At 53.3% G+C, this 17,597-nt stretch overlaps 10 protein-coding genes across 10 annotated transcripts; 6 read left to right on the top strand and 4 right to left on the bottom strand.

The window, feature by feature from the left end:
- Nucleotides 1-457: 457 nt before the first annotated feature.
- On the top strand, nt 458-1,605 carry PUNSTDRAFT_40689 (short-chain dehydrogenase/reductase SDR; the record flags this gene model as incomplete). Its single annotated transcript, XM_007386269.2, has 8 exons — nt 458-491; nt 551-569; nt 626-728; nt 782-937; nt 994-1,239; nt 1,299-1,406; nt 1,471-1,525; nt 1,580-1,605. Coding segments are annotated over 8 exons (747 nt in total), but the record flags the coding sequence as incomplete, so codon positions are not given.
- On the bottom strand, nt 1,547-3,486 carry PUNSTDRAFT_115315 (uncharacterized protein; the record flags this gene model as incomplete). The annotated part of the gene is made up of 9 exons (XM_007386268.1): nt 1,547-1,644; nt 1,983-2,350; nt 2,413-2,543; nt 2,593-2,633; nt 2,687-2,769; nt 3,111-3,176; nt 3,234-3,250; nt 3,304-3,356; nt 3,414-3,486. 9 exons carry the CDS (start codon nt 3,484-3,486, stop codon nt 1,547-1,549), a joined length of 930 nt encoding a protein of 309 aa, XP_007386330.1.
- A 2,537-nt stretch (nt 3,487-6,023) lies between these two features.
- PUNSTDRAFT_106015 (DUF1715-domain-containing protein) lies at nt 6,024-7,330 on the bottom strand. The gene is made up of 5 exons (XM_007386267.1): nt 7,247-7,330; nt 7,012-7,185; nt 6,612-6,952; nt 6,440-6,560; nt 6,024-6,388 (listed from the first exon to the last, which is right to left on the bottom strand). The coding sequence occupies exons 1-3, from the start codon at nt 7,297-7,299 to the stop codon at nt 6,673-6,675; spliced, it is 507 nt and encodes a 168-aa protein (XP_007386329.1). The 5' UTR covers nt 7,300-7,330; the 3' UTR covers nt 6,024-6,388; nt 6,440-6,560; nt 6,612-6,672.
- A 164-nt stretch (nt 7,331-7,494) lies between these two features.
- Nucleotides 7,495-7,710, top strand: PUNSTDRAFT_72885 (zf-CSL-domain-containing protein; the record flags this gene model as incomplete). Its single annotated transcript, XM_007386266.1, has 1 exon — nt 7,495-7,710. One exon carries the CDS (start codon nt 7,495-7,497, stop codon nt 7,708-7,710), a length of 216 nt encoding a protein of 71 aa, XP_007386328.1.
- A 1,124-nt stretch (nt 7,711-8,834) lies between these two features.
- Nucleotides 8,835-10,353, top strand: PUNSTDRAFT_127435 (uncharacterized protein; the record flags this gene model as incomplete). The annotated part of the gene is made up of 6 exons (XM_007386265.1): nt 8,835-8,856; nt 8,936-9,516; nt 9,566-9,684; nt 9,740-10,018; nt 10,088-10,286; nt 10,340-10,353. 5 exons carry the CDS (start codon nt 8,835-8,837, stop codon nt 10,242-10,244), a joined length of 1,158 nt encoding a protein of 385 aa, XP_007386327.1. The 3' UTR covers nt 10,245-10,286; nt 10,340-10,353.
- Nucleotides 10,354-11,141: 788 nt separating this feature from the next.
- On the top strand, nt 11,142-11,735 carry PUNSTDRAFT_72871 (uncharacterized protein; the record flags this gene model as incomplete). The annotated part of the gene is made up of 1 exon (XM_007386264.1): nt 11,142-11,735. A coding segment is annotated over one exon (594 nt), but the record flags the coding sequence as incomplete, so codon positions are not given.
- A 317-nt stretch (nt 11,736-12,052) lies between these two features.
- Nucleotides 12,053-14,729, bottom strand: PUNSTDRAFT_145313 (uncharacterized protein; the record flags this gene model as incomplete). Its single annotated transcript, XM_007386263.1, has 5 exons — nt 14,441-14,729; nt 13,966-14,366; nt 13,588-13,897; nt 12,458-12,480; nt 12,053-12,266 (listed from the first exon to the last, which is right to left on the bottom strand). The coding sequence occupies exons 1-5, from the start codon at nt 14,699-14,701 to the stop codon at nt 12,053-12,055; spliced, it is 1,209 nt and encodes a 402-aa protein (XP_007386325.1). The 5' UTR covers nt 14,702-14,729.
- Nucleotides 14,730-15,290: 561 nt separating this feature from the next.
- Nucleotides 15,291-15,506, top strand: PUNSTDRAFT_115311 (uncharacterized protein; the record flags this gene model as incomplete). Its single annotated transcript, XM_007386262.1, has 1 exon — nt 15,291-15,506. The coding sequence occupies one exon, from the start codon at nt 15,291-15,293 to the stop codon at nt 15,504-15,506; it is 216 nt and encodes a 71-aa protein (XP_007386324.1).
- Nucleotides 15,507-15,775: 269 nt separating this feature from the next.
- On the top strand, nt 15,776-16,015 carry PUNSTDRAFT_27966 (uncharacterized protein; the record flags this gene model as incomplete). Its single annotated transcript, XM_007386261.1, has 2 exons — nt 15,776-15,871; nt 15,932-16,015. Coding segments are annotated over 2 exons (180 nt in total), but the record flags the coding sequence as incomplete, so codon positions are not given.
- A 361-nt stretch (nt 16,016-16,376) lies between these two features.
- PUNSTDRAFT_54206 (uncharacterized protein) lies at nt 16,377-17,449 on the bottom strand. The gene is made up of 6 exons (XM_007386260.1): nt 17,380-17,449; nt 17,186-17,325; nt 17,048-17,135; nt 16,911-16,989; nt 16,764-16,853; nt 16,377-16,710 (listed from the first exon to the last, which is right to left on the bottom strand). Exons 2-6 carry the CDS (start codon nt 17,205-17,207, stop codon nt 16,516-16,518), a joined length of 474 nt encoding a protein of 157 aa, XP_007386322.1. The 5' UTR covers nt 17,208-17,325; nt 17,380-17,449; the 3' UTR covers nt 16,377-16,515.
- Between the last annotated feature and the right edge of the window lie 148 nt (nt 17,450-17,597).

Below are 17,597 nucleotides of genomic sequence, written 5' to 3'. Positions count from 1 at the left end.
AGCGCGCACACGATGGTGGGACCGCGAGAGCGCGGACGGCCGCGGCGCATCTGTGCCGGTCACGTTACCGAACGCATATTTCGCACGCTCGTCGTCGTCGTCCACGACGAGCACGACTCTCTCAGCACCATCGAACTCTTCGGGCAAGACGCCTTGTTCGTTCTAAAAGAACACTCTCGCGGAATCTTTACCCCATTGGGCAGCTCTGCATCGGGCCAACGCCGTCCAATTGCGCGCAATGACGCAAGCGATCCAATCCTGTTACCAAGCCTTACTTCGTTTGACACTGCGGGAGATGGACAAGGCGCAACCGCTGACCGATCTTGCGAGCGCAACTGCGAATATATAACTTGGTCTCACCGTGGACAACGTAGTAAGGATACCTCCCGTGCTTTCGTCTTTACCAGCTACATCTTAGTGAACAGTCCAGCCCGCTAGTATCATGTCCCCCCGCCCTATTCTCATCGTTGCGGGCGTCGGTAATGGCTCAGGTATGAACTTCCCCAGGTTTGCTGTGCCTGATTGACCTGATGTTCCTGCATATTCATAGGCACCGGTGCTGCATCCGCGTATGTTGACTGTCGCACCCACTGCAGAGACCGCTGAAGTCTAACTTGAATTTCAGTCGCATCTTTGCACGAGCCGGATATAACGTGGCTTTGATCGCTCGCGATGCAGAAAGCCTGAAGAAGACGGCGAGCGAGATCAGGCAGGCAGGAGGTGGTGACGTACGGCCGACGTTCTGCCATTGTGGTCCAGCGGTTGACATACTATACTGCAGGCCGAAGCGTTCCCGGCTGCTGCATATGACTGGTCCAACTTCACCAACATCTTTGCCGAGATCAAGAAGAAGTGGCCTGGCTCACCCGTCCGCGTCGCCGTATTCAACGCGGCGCACGGCGTCTGGAAGCCGTTCTTGGACGTCACTGAGAAAGAGGTGTGTACTTGTCTATACCAGCTTGAGTGAAACCCTCTAATAACACCATGATGCAGATCAAAGATACAGTGGACACGAACATCACCGCTGCTTTCGGTTTCTCCCGCGAGGCCATCCTAGCCTTCAAGTCCAACGAGCTGAACGAGGACGGTAAACGTGGTACGCTCATCTTCACGGGCGCGACGGCCTCTATCCGCGGCAACGTCACCACGAGTGCGTTCGCCGCCGGCAAACACGGTCTTCGCGCTCTCAGCCAGAGCCTGGCGAAGGAGTTCGGGAAGGAAAACATCCATGTCGCGCACGTACGTCTGCTGCTCATGCTCTATCAGCCCAATACGGTGGTGACGTTTAGGGCTTTCAGGCTATCATCGATGGCGGCATCATCACTGACCGCTCCAAGAGCTATCGGAAGGATCCTGCTTGGGAAAACAACCCTGATGTTCGACTTGACCCTGAGAGCATCGCCAAGGTATGGCTCCCTCCCTGTTTCAGGTACTTATTCGTAGCGCCTTACGTGTTTTCCCTTTCCGTAGACGTATCTTGCGTTAGTGAAGCAAGACAGATCCGCGTTGACTTGGGAGCTGGACCGTAGGTGGTTATCCTCTCCGATCACGAAAGATGAATAACGATCACTTTGTCTAGTCCGTCCTGCGCACGAGAAGTGGTGATTATCACAACACGAGGGACACTCTCCTTTCCGGGCAGCGCTGTACAGCCAGACATCTAGTGGCTAGCGGTACACGATGTGTAATTGAGTCATCCGAAACGTATTCTCGACTCCGACGCAGATGTTTCGTGATGCAAAGAGAATGATCCGTGTTTTGTGATGGCTAGTGTACAAAATGTAGGCGATCTATGCAGATTTCTACGAGTACAATCGTTTCACATGCTGTTGTCAAGGTCATGATGCTCTTGCTGGAGGAAATTGTTGTCACAAGGGAGCTCGCCCCCGTGGGGCGCCTCCGTCCCCAGCTACGTTGCCTCTGGGTCAGCACGAGAATGCGATGGGTAAATGATATACGCACGATCCCGGAATGCCGCGTACACGGCGCCTTGAATTCGATCCTCGATAGCTCGACAGTAACGTCCTCCTCTCCGTTATTGATCCGAAACGGCCTCGCCGCCTCACGCCGGAGGTTGAGCACGAGCCGAGTGGCGACGATCGCGTTGTTGGCCATGACGAGCGGCATGCCGAGCAGCTGCACCTGCCGCTGCACGTTCCCCTCCTTGATGTAGAACACGAGGAAGAAGAGCGCGTTGGCGAGCAGCGCGAGGAAGTACATCGCACTGTCGCGCATGAAGAGGTTGAGCATCGGCGCCATGTGCCGGAGGTGCAGCCTATGCCTAACGTTTGCCATAAATTTGCGGAGGGTCAGGGCGAAAAAGATCGCGTGTACGACGGACTCGGTCAGCCTGTGTTCCAATGGTGTCAGCTTGATCGAACCGGAGAGAAACAATCACGTATTGTGACGCACGAAGGTACGGTTTGTAGGCGGGTGAATCCTTGCCCCGTATAAAAGCATCCGGGTAGCAAGACGTGTAGTTCGGATTCGCTTGTGACCGCCCGGGTATGCAACACGTCGAAGCAGGCGGCCACCAGCAAAACCTTCTGGCTAATGAGCCCTCGCGGGATTTATAGCATGAGGAAGCCTTACAGCCATATCCGCGGTCAGCAAAGTAACGCATAACGCGAGAACTGGCATTTGACAATGAGTGCTGAGGAACGGAAGAGGCGATGGACACACATACCTCTCCAGTTCTGATCATACAAAGCATACAATCTCAAGACGAGGATCACCGAGCCCAGTGCGCTTGTAAGGGTTGCACCAGCACTGACAACCACGTCAGCGAGCACGATCTAGTGTTGAGGCATTTGCCCTTACACGGTGATATACCACAACCAGGCGTTGCAGCTATCAGGCAAGTGAGATGCATCCACGACGCAGTTCCGAGGAACATACAACTACGGATACAGCAGTGAGACCTGAGAGAGCGCGATGAGGGAAACTCCGACATACTCGAGGTGAAAGGCCATAATTAATATTCACTGTAGGGAGTGAGCCGAATCAAGGACAGCTCGTGGTCAGTCTACGCTGATTCATACCATAGACGTTCGCGCTGTGATTTTGGTCAGCAGGGCGCAACGAAAACAGCACGCACGGAGAGGTCTTACCTCAGGGATATAAGGGTCAGATATCTTAGCAGTAGGTAGAGAACCTTCGTCATCGACCATCGACTTCTACAAAGACAGTGTCAACCTCTTCCTTCAGATGTGGTTCGGAAGCGTGTACTCAACGGCCAGATGAGACGAAGCTGGCAGTGGAAGTGTCAGCGAGATAGCCACCTTCGCATCTTAGCGCACTTACTTCGTCCACAGATGTGATAATCGAATCATACGCTAGCCATGCCAGGGTACCGACTGGTCACATAGGGTTAATGACTTCCGCTAGGGACAGATTGGATGGATGCTAATCACCTGAAACCAGATTGACCGACCACATATCTCCCGACAGGCGTCGGACTGCAGTAACATCTTCATCAGAGATCATGGAGGTGGTCGGGGATAGAGAGCTCTATCGGGTGACGGCCGTCAGCTTCGGCGACTCAGGTCATTATAAGCCGCAGAGAATCTGCCATACCATTCCACAAGTCCGCGAAGGCCGACGGAAACGCGTGAACTAACCCCAGAGCGGGGATACGGGCTAATTGCCCAAGACGGTTGTCGCACATAGATTCGTCAGCGCAAAATATGTTCCATTCAAGGCGGAGAGTCAGCGTGAAGTGCGGGAGCTCTTGCGGGCATGGGCCTTGCTGCGGCGAGTATGTAAGGTTGTGCAGAGACCGAGCTCATCGGAACTTCTGATCAGTGAGGTGCTTGGGAGGTATGCACAAGGGATATATGGAGCTTAAGGCATTCAAATGAAACGCCGTGAGCGTGTTGTACTGAATCAAGAATCAAGTGGCGTCGTTAGTTAGTGCGGTGCGCAACGACGAGAGTATGATGGACTCACATTCTACTGCTCGTGGGAGAAGCGAAATATTGATAGCCTCACAATTACAGAAGTATTGGAGCGGCTAGGAGTGGTTCAGGCTATCAGCTCAAGCCATGTCTCGCCAGTCCTCAACTCTGATATTCGCCCCATCGACTGGAATATCGACGCGTTGAAACGACGCGACATCCTGGTATCGTTCCATTCCGGTCCACCACGAAGGGTTTGGTCATGAATTTGCCGTCCTCAGCATTCATGTTGTGAGCTAGGAGATCGCTTCGCCATGAACGCAAGCGCAGAGTTACATCGACGGATCGACGGCGCCCAGCCTGCTCCCGAATACGGGGAACAGTCACGTGATGACTTCAATACGATTTTGGTCGCCAAATTACGCTTGCTTGCCTACCTTAATCGACCTCGTTACAAGAGTTGCACTGTTACAGCAATGAGCGGAACAAGCGTTCGACATTCTGGCAATCTTCGCTAGCTGGAATATTTTGTCATGTAAATAGGGGATAAAACTCATGCGCAGCGAGGTCAAGGCACAAGCTTTTCTTGCGGCTGAACTTCTGCATGTGAAAGACATATTCAGTGGGAGTAGAGACTCGTTCTCCTCGTTCCGGAAACGCTACGTTGAACGAAGGGAAAAATTTCTGCTGAATTCCGTCTTGACGACTTGCGTGTTCATCCCGTCCCGTCCCACGCCCAATCATATATCGTTTCGTCGCCACCTTCCCGACGGCCACTCCCTCCGCCACATAGACGCAGCATATCCTACACATCCGTAGATTGACACATCCGTGCTCCGTTCACGTTAATAGTAGACTACAGATCGCGGGCCGGTAGCTTTTTCCGACAAGATCGATTTTTTGATGCACCCGAGCTCTTAATGCACATTGATTCCCTTTCTATTCATACGCGGCGTTGATAGATGTTGAGAGTGTGCCAGAAGAACCGGCCCACCATCGTAGAGCAAAGAAAGAAGATAATCACTCGCGGAAGAAGTATACGTTACGATGAATCTCCAGCGACTAAAGCCCGTACGCCCCTAACCCACAATCTAGTGGGTCGACAGGTGGGTCAAGATGGTTCAGGTTATCCTGGTGACGAGCCAGATATCGGTCCTCAATCACCTTTTGCAAAACGGGACCGGCTGTTCCGATATTGGGACCGCGCCGGATAATACTACCTACTACCTACCTACCTACCCCTCATCCACAATCGTTTGGGTCGGCAGGTGTGTGAAAGATGATTCAAGACATATGACGAGCCAGAAATCCACCTGGAGCGGGCCGCATAGCATGCCTAATTGCCCTCTCTTCGTCGTTGCCGGGATTGGCACGGGCACGGGTACGTGTCATATTTGCTCGTGCAGTATGTGTTCTCCATGACATGTGCATATTCAACGACAGGGGTCGGGGCTGCGGCGTCGATGGTTCCCTTCCTTACGCCACTGACCGAATCATAATTCGTCGCAACAGACGTATCTTCGCGCAAGCTGGGTACAACGTAGCCCTCATTGCCCGTAGTGCGGGAAATTTAGTGAAGACAGCAGATTCCATCAAAGCATCAGGGGATGATATCCAGGTGACGACCTGTCCGTTTCTGCGTCAGGAATTTCTAAGTCCAGAAACAGATCGAGGGCTTCCTTGCGGTGGAGTACACGTACCAATCGCTTGCCGAGGTATTTGCCTCCATAAGGGGTAGATGGCCGGGCTCGCCAATCCGGGTGGCGATCTTCAATGCGGCATACGGGGTTTGGAAACCATTCCTGCAGATCACCGAGTCAGAGGTGAGGTCGATATGTAGGCTTGCGGAACCTGAACGTTGAATCCGTACAGGTGATCGAATCGCTGCAGACGAACATCACCGCTGGCTTCGCCTTCGCGCATCACGCGCTACATGCTATGCAATCTAACGAGCTAGATGAGCGAGGCAAGCGGGGCACGTTCATCTTCACAGGAGCGGGAGCAGCTGTGAAGAGCGATGCCAGCAACAGCGTCCTCGCTATCGGCAAAGCCGGCCTGCGTTCCCTCAGCCAGAGCTTGGCCAAGGGATTCGGCAAGGAGAACATCCACGTCGTCCACGTATGTCCACCTGCTTTCCCGTGGGCGATGATCTCTCCATCCTGATATCCATTGCCTTAGTATATGGTAAGTGGATTCGTCATCAATCAGCGGACGAAGGAGCTGGATGCTGACAACATGGGCACAGACGTATTTGGCATCGGTGGAGCAGGACCGTTCTGTGATGACCTGGGAACTCGATCGTACGTCGACTGCTTAGTGTGAACTCGCTGCGACGACTGAGGCTCAATGGACACAGTTCGTCCTGCGCACCAAGACTGGTAGATATTCTTTGCAGCAATGTAGTACGACCTTGGCTATGCTAGCCTGCGAGCAATGTGGACTTGGCGTCCAGGCTCAAATTGAAAGCCAGATATGTTTCATGCGCGTAGTCGCTGAAAGGCTGAATAAACGACGGATAAGCTTATGTGACTAAGCTTACTCACGATGACAATACTAGCGTGGGCGCTCAAAAGGAGTTTCGTTTCGTTCCACAAGAGCACCAAAGTCGACTCCGGTGTCGTATTTGCCCAGGACCCGATGGCATGAACAGTGTGGATGACTTCGCTGCAGAAGATAATATTAATCGTCGATCGTAACAGAATAGTCAGAGCTCACTATTGCATCGAGGGTACGCATCGAAAATGGTCGCAGTGACAAATACCTGGCCACCTGGCCCTCAAAAGCTGAGTCCAACATTTCCGGTTGTAGGCCAAACCGACTTCTTCTGAGGCTCAGTCGAGTTTGCTTGGGGATCTGCACCATCCGCTCCGTCGACTGATCGAAGGCTGGGCTTCACCCCGAGACTCGCGCACAGAAGGCGGTATCGAGAATGAATCTGGCGGAATAGCTTCGGGATGTCTACTGCATTCGACTCATCCTCCGCGGATGTGGACGGGTTGACGCGGGGGAATTGAGAGATGAGGTTGAGCAGATGCGATATATGACTCAATGTTCGTCTGTGATACACATCTTTAAGACACACCGCAATCATACATGAAGATGATAAGAAACGTACTCGTCGGCGTGGTCTTGTTTGCCAACGATGGCTCTCCATGTGACGGCGAAGCCCTCGTAGAAGGCAAGCTCTTCCCACATCTCATAACCTTTCTCGCGACCGAGAGCACGACCCTCTATAAGCCCATGGATTCTTCCGTGATCATAGCCGTCCTTGTAGCCGGCATCGTAGAAGCTGCCGCACCGACAATTTTACGCTCTTAGTTCAGCGAGACGGATGTGACGGAAGTGCACACGTTTGCTCAAGATGAACAAGGGATTCGATGTCAAAGTTAAGGTCGACGTCCATAACGGCCTAATGGAATGAGAACAGAGAATTTGTGAATGAGCAAGGCGCGCAAATGCGCTTTGTTTGGTTCAGTGGCCGTTGCCAAACAAACGAGATCCGTGATCCGGGGCGCTGAGTCAGCTTTGGTCATCTCTTTTCCTCGAGCCCCCTTCGAGCTGGCATTGCGGGACTGCTGTTTAGGCCGTGCAAACGACGATGGGCGCATACTACGATGAAGTCGAGATTGAAGATATGGTATGGGACGAGGAAAAGCGGGTCTACCACTATCCTTGTCCCTGCGGCGACCGCTTCGAAATCTCCAAGAAACAGCTCAAAAACTACGAAGACATCGCGACATGTCCTAGTTGTAGTCTGATCATACGGGTAATATACGATCCTGTGAGTAGCTTTTATATTCGGATCATTACTTAAATCTAACTTTTTGCTAGCTTGATTTCGAGGACGAGCCCAGCGACGATGAAGACGATGGCGCTCAGTCCAGCTCCGGGGAAGAAGAGAGCGACGCGGATAGCGACGATGTTGAGTTTGAAGATGCCATGGAGAACCTCTCCATCGCCGATCGTGCACCACTAGTCGCCTCCACCGCTTGAATGCCTCTCACCCACGGCAGTCCATGGAATCAGGAAGCATTCCGCGGTAGCAAACAGCGGAGGACGTCACTCCGCGGCCCTTCTGCGGGCCAGACACTGCTGCTCGCGTACGATGGAGCATCTCACTCTCCCCGAATGTCGATGCGGACACGTTCCGCGTGGCGGAGCGGACCGCCTGCAGATGTTTGAGCCTCTAAAATCGAGGCATCGGGCAGAGCGGTGGCGGGCCCGGGTTCAGGAATATCCTCAAAATGACACTCGCACCTCACGTGGACAATCGCCGTTGCTTGTTCGTACAACAAGCAGAGGATATTCGTCTTGCTTTGTGTCCCATCGAACGAATCCTTGCCCCGGTCGAGCGCTCTACATCACTGTACCCACGTGATCTAAATAAAATCGCTTCCGCTTTTCGGTTTCGAGTCGGAATTCTCCCGACTTTGTTATCGATTCTTCCTCCCCCAAGTCCATGCTCAGCAAGCCTCCCTCCATTTATGATAACGAAGACGACCATCCAACCCTTTACTTGACGACCACCGTCCGAGGTCGGAGCGCGCGACTCGTGCGGATCTCAATGCGCATCCGACACAGCTTTCGTGAGACCCTCGTGGCTTGGGCGCCTTTTCATGGGATCTTCTGTCTTCCGCGCTGTCATAGATCGCAGGCGGGTGATGATGAGACCATCAAATCGTTGCAGCACTCACGCATCCGTCGTGAGCGCGGTCCTAGTGATCTCCCAAGTGAGATGGAGGTGCTCCTCCTGTCAAGCATCTACGCCCTCATGGCGATCCTGTACTGCCGACTTTCTGCTTGAGATTAGTATCTGCTGTACGGCCCATCCGACGGTCAGGTATCACTGCAAGCAATATTACAACTTAGTCGAACCTCGCCTGGTTCGTTGGCTCGTTACGCGAACAGGGTCCGCGAACGATCCACGTTCCTTGACTCATGTCCCAGTCTGGGTCTCCGAGTGAGTATCCTCAGTTATTCCCTCATAGAGCACGAATTAAAGCATATACCAGCTCTTCTTTCCTCTGCTATCGCCACAGGTTTCGCCAACGATGGCCAAGACGAACCCTTGGCTGGCCAGGTCGCCTCCCTCACATCTACCAACAACTTCATCAATTTCTGCGCAGGCCAGACGATCCATCAGGGTGTTCAGAACAGTACCGGGACGTGCAATCCTGCTCCCATGGGCATGCTCGTCGCCTCGGACGTCATCCCGACCAGCAAGTTCGTCTTCCCCAAGCACAACTCGACCATCCCGTCCAACGGCACCTTCACCGTCCGACTCGCGGTCGCGAACCTCAACACCGGCAACTTCGCGAACGAAGACGAGAACTTTCTGTCGGCGCCACAGCAGGTCAACGGCGAAGGTGCGGTGTTAGGGCACGCGACGATCGTCATCGAAGCGTTGGACTCGCTGGGGCAGACGACACCCACCGATCCGCGGCTTTTCGCGTTTTGGAGGACGCTCTCGGCCCAGAGGAGCGGGGATGAGCTAAGCGGGGACGTGACGAACGGCCTGCCTGCCGGATTTTACAGACTATCGTCGGTCATCATCGCTAGCAACTATCAACCGGTTCTCGTGAGCATCGAGCAACATGGCGCGATCAACGATGCTATATACGTGAGCTACTGTGTCACGCATCTTTCATGATCTCAATATGTTTGCGCAGTTCACTGTATCAGATACAGCCAACACGACAACATCTTCCGCGCCACCGACACATACCTCCACATCGTCATCCTCCCCGTCCAGACCAGCGCAAACCGGGGCATCTAGAAACCACCACAAGTGCGTTCCTACCTTGCCGCGCCACGTACAACGCGTTGCTCACCTGACCACATAGCAATCGTACCAATATGGCCGCGATCAGTGGCGGGGTAGCGGGTTCAATCGTCTTTTTGGGCATCATCATTGGAATTCTCCTCGGAAGACGCCAATGGCGACGACGTCGTTCATACCGGAGAAAGCTTGCCCTCGACCTCATGGCAGAGTCCCCTGGTTCCTCTTCGGCCAACATAGAGTTGCCTATGACCGCCATTGAGCCATTTCGGGATGCTGGGGGCGTGCAGGGTTCCTCTTCAACGGTGCAGTTGGTCCGGAAGAGCAACAGGACGCAATCGTCGTACGTCGCCCGTTTCAATGTTTTGCACTGCCGGAGCTAACCTATTTCTTTCGTGTTCACCGCGATCAGTCCTGCGGTCAACGATGCATCAGGAGCTGGTACCTCAGAATTACCACCTCCGGCCTATAGCCAGATCGTCGAAGAAGCACGACATATCGTTGAAGGCGCGCAAGAATCGCGACCCCCACCTGTACCACGGAAGAACCGTGTCCGACCCGCTCCATAACATTACAGACATCGTTTGGATCCGGCATCTCTCGGGATGGAGGTAGAGCTCATTCACTGCCGATTGCTCTCTGAGAACAGAGCTAACAACCATAGACGCTCTATACCACATTCCGGGCCGGCGATGTTGGTTATTCCATCTGTAGGTTGACATAACAGTGTCAGGACCACATCACCATATCGTATATGTCGAAGCTATACATTCGGGCGCTATGCCTAATCTTTTTCTGCAGCAATCCCGATACGATACATATAGAAGACACTGGTGTATCAGCTTGGCACCAATTTGAAGAGGTATCTCGCTACCGTTACTTCGCATCAGCAATATATCGTATTCTTACGCCGAATCTCGCATGAACGGTGGCAACACAGCTTCATTATTTCTCGTGTAGCTGTAGGGAGAGCGATATCGTTTGACGATCATCTCCTTGCACTGGCCAAGATCCTGGATGATGTAAACATCAAATGATTCCAGGGATACCATAGCGCACACGGCGACCTCGGGGGTTAAATCTAGCTCCATCGTCTTCCCCGCTAGCTTTTCTTATCCCCTCGTCACCCTACAAGAAGCGACTCCTTTCATGTGAACCTGATCCTACAATATTAGACGGGTCTCTGCCTCCTGCACGGATATCTCGTAAGTCGTTGCCCTCGTTCGACGGTCGCGCAATGTCTAAAGCCGCAAGTACTGCCAGCGCCCCCAGCTTCCCCTCTGTATACCACGGACAATTCATCACTCATTTATTAAATTCATGCCGCGATCCGGGTCAAGAAGTGCGTACTTGAGGCTCCCCTGGCGAAGGAGAGCTAATCCATTGTTTACGAGTTAGCGCTCCTTTACTCTGCTATTGCAAATGGGTTTGCCAAAGATGGTCTAAACGGCTCCGCACCTGGTCAGGTGGCGTCACTCACGTCCACCAACAATTTCATCAACTTCTGCGCCGGCCAGACAATCCACCAAGGGACCCAAAACCCCCGCGGGACATGTAATCCCGCGCCAATGGGAATCCTCGTTGCTTCAAATCGCATTCCTTCCAGCAAGTTTGTCTTTCCAGCGCACGGATCAACTCTTCTGTCCAACAGCACATTCACAATCCGTCTTGCCTTGTGGAACGTGGAGACCGGTATCATCGCGAACGAGACTAGTAACTTTTTGTCAGCGCCGCAGCAGGTGAATACGTCGGGTCAGGTACGGGGGCATGCGAGGGTCGTGATTGAAAAGCTCCACTCGCTCGAGCAAACGACCGTCACGGATCCTACGTGCTTCGCCTTTTCGCGGACGCTCGAACCGCAGACAGGTGTGAAGGAATTGAGAGGGAACGTTACATACGGGCTGCCAGCGGGGTTTTACAGGCTCTCGTCTGTTGTTGTTGCGAGCAATCACCAGCCAGTGCTCCTGAGCGTTCTGCAGCACGGGGCTATCAACGATGCGGTATATGTAAGTAAGCCTCGTTCCTTAGCACTGCGCGATCCCCATGCTCATTTTTATTAGTTCACCGTATCAGATTCCGCTTACATCGAAGCTGCCAGAGCGACAACAATCACGACACTCAATTTGGTACAAGCACAGCAATCCACCAGCTCCTCGCGAACTTCATTTACTACTTCAATGCTACCTTCGCTCACAAGTCCCTCGCAATATCCACTGACCAGTCCATCGCAATCCCCGTCCACCATTCCATCACTTCAAGCGCAAGCTGGAACGCCTTCCGATAACCATGTTCACACCAATTCTGCCGCGATCGGCGGAGGCATTGCAGGTGGAATCTTTATCCTGTTCATTGTCGTCGGATTCTTGTTCGCAAGGCGCTATTGGCGAAAACAATCATTCGTTCGGGGAACGCCCATCGCGGACCCTCCTAAACGCTCCTCGTCCGTTCCGGAGCTCCCACCGGCCGCGGCAAGGATAGACCCTTTCCGAGAGTCCGGAGGCGCCCAAGGTTTTGCGGCCGTGACGCCCTTGATGAGGAAAAACAGATCCCGAAGACAACCGCTGTACGTCGTTTGCTTGATATCGAGTTCTCTGTCGATGCTGATCAGCATCGCTGGTATTCATCGCCGACCTGTGAATAGCACTCCTTTATCAATAGCTACTTCTGAATTCCCTCCTCCGACATATAGCCAGGTCATCAAAGATGTGCGGTCTATCGTCGAGGCCCGACCACCACCACCATTCGTACCAGGTAAGTATTATGTTACCCCACTGCAACATACACCTCGGACTTCGCGGGAATGATCTGGAGAACGATCAGCTCGAGTCAGTTATGGCGGGTTACCTCAGAGCATTACGCACACATCATTATGTAGCCATCCAGCAGTAAACTCAGGACAGTATCGGACATCATACCACGGACCAGGGTCTGCCACTATCAGATAATGTTGTATTATGTATCATCTTCGGCGACATATGCATGTGTCTTTGCGATAGTACTAGCCAAGCTTGCGACAGGGGCACTTATCATGCGCCACCGTGGTGTACGCTGAGTAGCACTCAATTCTAGGCAGCACATGTCTCTGGCCCTGTCAAAGATTGAGACTGACCATGATGTACAGGAGGAGCTGTGGCCGGCATCGCCGTCCTAGGGGTCATCGTCGGCCTCATAATCGCAAGGCACTGTGGGCGCAAACAACCATCGTATAGGGGATGGGCAATCCCGACGTCATGGCAGAAACTGCTGGACCACTTGAGCGCCACGTAGATACTATGAGGGTTGACTCATTTCAAGACGCCGGAAGTGCTCGAGGACTGGGGGCAGCGGCAGCGCGATGGATGTGGACCAACAACCATCACAGGAGACGGCTTTCGTACGTCGTTTGCTTGATCGTTGAGCGGCACCACTCGTGTTGATCATTGCCATATGAACAGCGCTCCCTCCATGGCCGGAACACCCGAAGCCGCTCAGTCGGCTTATAGCCAGGTTGTCGCAGAAGCACGACGTATCGTCGAGGACGCGCAACGATAACAACCTCCGGTCCACGACATCCAGCTGGAGCGCTGGAGGACTCGTCCCTAGAACAAGTAGTTCAAGACAAGATCCATGAGGACGTTCCGCATCCTTAATCTTTAGCATCAGCATAGCATTCTAGGACCAACCTTAGAACGGTATTCGGATATCATACCACGGACTGATGTGCGATATCATCAGAATCAGATAGTGCCTTGGAAGCATTGTTTTTTGGGGGGATATATCCGTGTGTTTTGCGATCGTAATAGCTAAGTTTGCGACAGGGGTATATATAAACAGTAATATCATCCAGGTATCCCATGAGGCGATCATACCTGCCCAGCCACGCATAACGATCAGCACACCAAGTCGTCGCAGAATCAAACGCGAAACGCGCACCAGACTCAGTTCGAGCGTCCACACCCGTCGCGCCCACAGCTTCACGACCTCCTTGCCGACGCCGTTCGGCCCGGGAAGTTCAACCTCGAGCCCGTCCCACCAGCATTTGCGCGCCGGCTTGCGCCAGAAGAGGAGCAGCTTCTGCGCGGTCGCCATCTGGTTGTAGTCGACCGTGACCGGACGCTCGCCCGTCGGCTGCGGCGGGTGGTGCACGATGCCGGTCTTGAGGAGGACGAGGGCGATGGAGGAGATGCAGCACCGGGAGGGCTCGAGCGCGCGGTAGCCCCATTCGTCTTCGCGGTCGAAGCCGCTGTTGTTGGACGAAAAGGACAGCGTAAGCATATATTCAAGAGAGAGGAGGGTCGAGGGGTGCCGTACCTCATGCAGAGCATGTCGATGAGATGTTGCTCAGCGATGTTGTTCTCCTTGTTCACGTTCCGCTGCAGGGCCGTGAAAATGTTCCGCTTCTCGAGCAGGTGCGTGCCGCACCGGCGCTTGAGGTCGAGCAATGGGTCGTTAGCGATCCCCTGCGCGTCCGTCGCCGCGCCCGAGTTCTTGGGCGGTATCGAGAAGTATTCCAGCTCTTCGCGGAGGACAATGATCGCCTGCTTGGTGAGAAGCGGGTTTTGCGAGGGTGCAGCGCCGAGATCGGGGGAGGGCGAGCCGTCGATGAGGTGTTGTTGCGCGGCGAGCAGCCCCGGTTGTGTGCTCGTGCCGTAGAAGTTATCCGCGGCAGTGCGGAAGAAGTTGAGGACGTAGGCGAAGCATTCTGGGTCAAACTATCCGCTACATTGTCAGTATGGCCAGGCTGCACTGGAAGAAAAGGGTAAGAGCAGGATGCGTCATCACGTACATCGACCCCATACAGCTGCTCGTCCTCCTCCGCCTCCTCGCCATTTTCAGAGAGCGCCATGCTCTGTCGGCTCAGAACAAGTCCATTTGGGAACAAGCACAGCAACACCGATTCCGGCAGGTTCATAATCGTCTCGCGGTCGACCGAGAAGCGCTTGCCGCGCAGGTCGAGCAGGAGCCTCGTCAGGAGCTGGGGCTGGTGCAGATTGGAGTATTGCGGGGTCTGCGAGACCTGAGTAATGGGACTGTTTGCGGTCGCCATGGCGGGCGACGAGGAGGGCCGGATGAAGGATGCGAATGGTGTGGGAGGTCGGTGGGCGTGTGCAGGTTCGGCCGTCCAGATGGCAGACGCGGTGGCGTTGAAGTGCCGGTCATTTTGCTGGTCTTTATACGTTCACCACACGCATGTCTACACATGCTCGTTGCAATAGACTAATGGCTACACTATCTGCCTGAACAATTGCCAGATATACTCTATAATCCAGCTTGCTTGGGAAGTTTGGACGCGTATGGAGGTTCGACGGTCTCCGCCGCACAGGCGCTCTCACATTCCATTTTCACCGGGATAAGCAGTGCCAACTCTTGCGTCTTTCTTGTTCATTGGACGTCTCGCATACTCATGGACTATCGTCGGGACTTAAGGCTCTAGAATGAAGGCACTAGTGAACTAAAGGCATAGCAAAGTAAGTCGCAGCCGCTGTAGTTTACTCTTCTCCGCAGACGAACAGTAGCTTCTCAGGCAGGACCACGAACTTTGCTCGCTAGAATGCCTCCTCGGGCTCCTCTCGGACGGATGCATGTCGATATGAAAGGATACGAATCCTCCTATGCAACGGCTTGGTGGGTTTCGCATGACCAACGTCGAAACGCCCAAGGCCGTCCCCTCACAATTCTCCGGTCCCATTTGGCCTTCAACACTCCAACATCGTCCGCTTCAGCCGGCTATTGATTCATTCGATAGCATGAATGACTGCGAGACTCGATCAGCCGAGTTGAACACAGAACAGCAGAGCTGGCGTGAATGTGCCAAACAATCCACATCCCCACCGGTCTCGTTGACGTCATAACATGCTAACGCAGAGCGCCACCGCAATGCAGCATGCTGGAAGGATCTCCAACGTACGCTCCAGCTGGTTACACCCACGTCATTGCGCCTATCTTTGCCCTCGCAGGCTTATAAACCGCGGCCCCGACCAGCTTGCTCTGCACTTTGACATCAACCTCTTTCACGATACCCACCTCACGACTTTAACGAACATAAATCACCGAATATGGTTCGTGTATATCCGATTTTCAGGCCCGCCACTTGAGGTCCTGACTCGATCTCCGAATTTTGCAGGGATCTATCGTTTCTGCCATCGGCGCCGGCATCAACGCCGTAATTTCCGCTATCGCCGGCGTTATCGAGACAATCATTAGCGCCATCGTAACGGTATGTGCTTCGTGTCTACTGTTCCCCTACACCATAGGCTAACTCGCTGCTGCCTATTAGGTGCTCGTCACTATTTGGGATGTATTCCTCGATATCATATGCTGTCGGTGCTTCGGTTCCCGGCGTTCGACGATGGCCACGGGCCGGCGAAGGCGCGGTTTCGGCCGTAGGGGCGTCGGGACGACGGGGACAACAGCAGGCACCACCTATTAGACGTCATACGCTACATACTTCGCCAGCCGATGCGAAGACCCCGGATAGATATACTAGAGCTGCCTAATGGTTCAACTATTGAACCCCTTATGAATCGCAGTCTTTCCATGAACCCTTATACCACCCGTTGACGATTGTGAGACGTAGCGCTACGTGAGTTTCAGAGACGAAGTGTCGAGGCGGAATCAGTGGCAAAAAACTACTACCGCGTTACAACCTGGCAAGCTTGAACACGGGTCCGCTCGCATCGTGGCGGAAATGCAATCAAGTGTAACATCGTCGTCAATTATATCGCGTATTTAAGGGAGAGTAACTACACGTGTTTGCATATCGATTACCTTGTACGGATTGTATGGCAATGGCTTGTCAGCAGACGCGGCCAGCAGGAAGTGATCATCACCTCCTCGTCAAATAATGAGTGTCATGCTCTGTTATGTCTGATCGTTCTCCTTCCGTGTAGCACTGACTCTGCTGAGCCCGTTCTGGAGTTCGCCTATGTGACCTGTCATCCCCATCACATTATCTTTATTCGTATTCCTAAGGCCACGCCGACGAATAGCCGCATCGAAGGCCGATATGACTTTGCCTGGGCCGCGTAGAGGAAAGAGTCCGAGTATCGGTTCGAACTCATGTTGGAGCGTAAGCAACGGGGAAAGGGGAGGACTGATGAGCCTCTCACCCAGATAGCGACGACGCAGAGGAGGGTAGTGAGATACAACACGAGGCGGATGATCGGTGCGAGAGGTGGAATGAGAAGATTGAGGAAATGCTGTTATACTATAGTGTCGAGCCGCACGGAAGCATCCAATAGAGAATATGAACGTACGTCGGGATGATAGAAATCCTCCTGAAGCGCAACATAGTGAAGACCGTTTTCTCGTCGCAGGGTTAGAGTAGTGACTAGTCTGTACAACGAAATTTAATAGGCGAATGTGATAGCGAAAGAAAGGATAGTGCACGAACCGCGAGGGCGCGGGACGCAGCAAACTAAAGAACAAATGGAACACTTGGACAGTCTCAATGACAAGAACATCCTGGGATGCATCGTATGCTGTCAAGAACATGATTAGCCCCCACCAGTTATAATCACGATTGACTTGCCAAGAACGCGCACATCAGACATAGTATTGGGAGAGATAGCGCGATAGTGAAGATAGATCGCTAGCAATTGGTCTCGAGACTTGGGACCTGGAGGCACGTAGCAGAGCGGGTGTCTGAATCCCGCGTCCCATGTGAAGTACCTGAAAGATATAGTTCCAATGATCAAGTTGGATGTTAATCCGCTAGACATCTACCGTTCCACATCCTCTTGTAACGCTTTGAGATCGGGAGCTGTCGTCAAACGCTTAACGAGAGGAACAATTTCATCCACAGGACTTTGCATGATTGACGAGAGGAAAAGTGAGAGCAGAGTTGAGCCGGTGCATGGCCGCTGTTGTCGACGGCATTGCGAGAGACGTCATAGATACGACGCACGTGAAAGCAGAAATCGAAGAAAATTCCACGCCACAGA

Source organism: Punctularia strigosozonata (genome assembly GCF_000264995.1).
Source record: "Punctularia strigosozonata HHB-11173 SS5 unplaced genomic scaffold PUNSTscaffold_10, whole genome shotgun sequence".
Classification (NCBI taxonomy): Eukaryota; Fungi; Basidiomycota; class Agaricomycetes; order Corticiales; family Punctulariaceae; genus Punctularia; species Punctularia strigosozonata.
This window is presented reverse-complemented; position numbering and strand designations above follow the sequence as displayed.

What these genes read in the sequence shown, in the direction of transcription:
- PUNSTDRAFT_106015 (XM_007386267.1), bottom strand. Translation starts at nt 7,299, where the DNA reads ATGGACGTCGACCTTAACTTTGACATCGAATCCCTTGTTCATCTTGAG. An exon ending in CTTGTTCATCTTGAGCAAAC is followed by an intron (nt 7,186 to 7,246) that starts GTGTGCACTTCC and finishes TCGGTGCGGCAG; the next exon opens with CTTCTACGATGCCGGCTACA. An exon ending in AAACAAGACCACGCCGACGA is followed by an intron (nt 6,953 to 7,011) that starts GTACGTTTCTTA and finishes TGTGTATCACAG; the next exon opens with ACGAACATTGAGTCATATAT.
- PUNSTDRAFT_54206 (XM_007386260.1), bottom strand. Translation starts at nt 17,207, where the DNA reads ATGTCTGATGTGCGCGTTCTTG. An exon ending in GTCTGATGTGCGCGTTCTTG is followed by an intron (nt 17,136 to 17,185) that starts GCAAGTCAATCG and finishes TGTTCTTGACAG; the next exon opens with CATACGATGCATCCCAGGAT. An exon ending in AGGATTTCTATCATCCCGAC is followed by an intron (nt 16,854 to 16,910) that starts GTACGTTCATAT and finishes ATAGTATAACAG; the next exon opens with CATTTCCTCAATCTTCTCAT.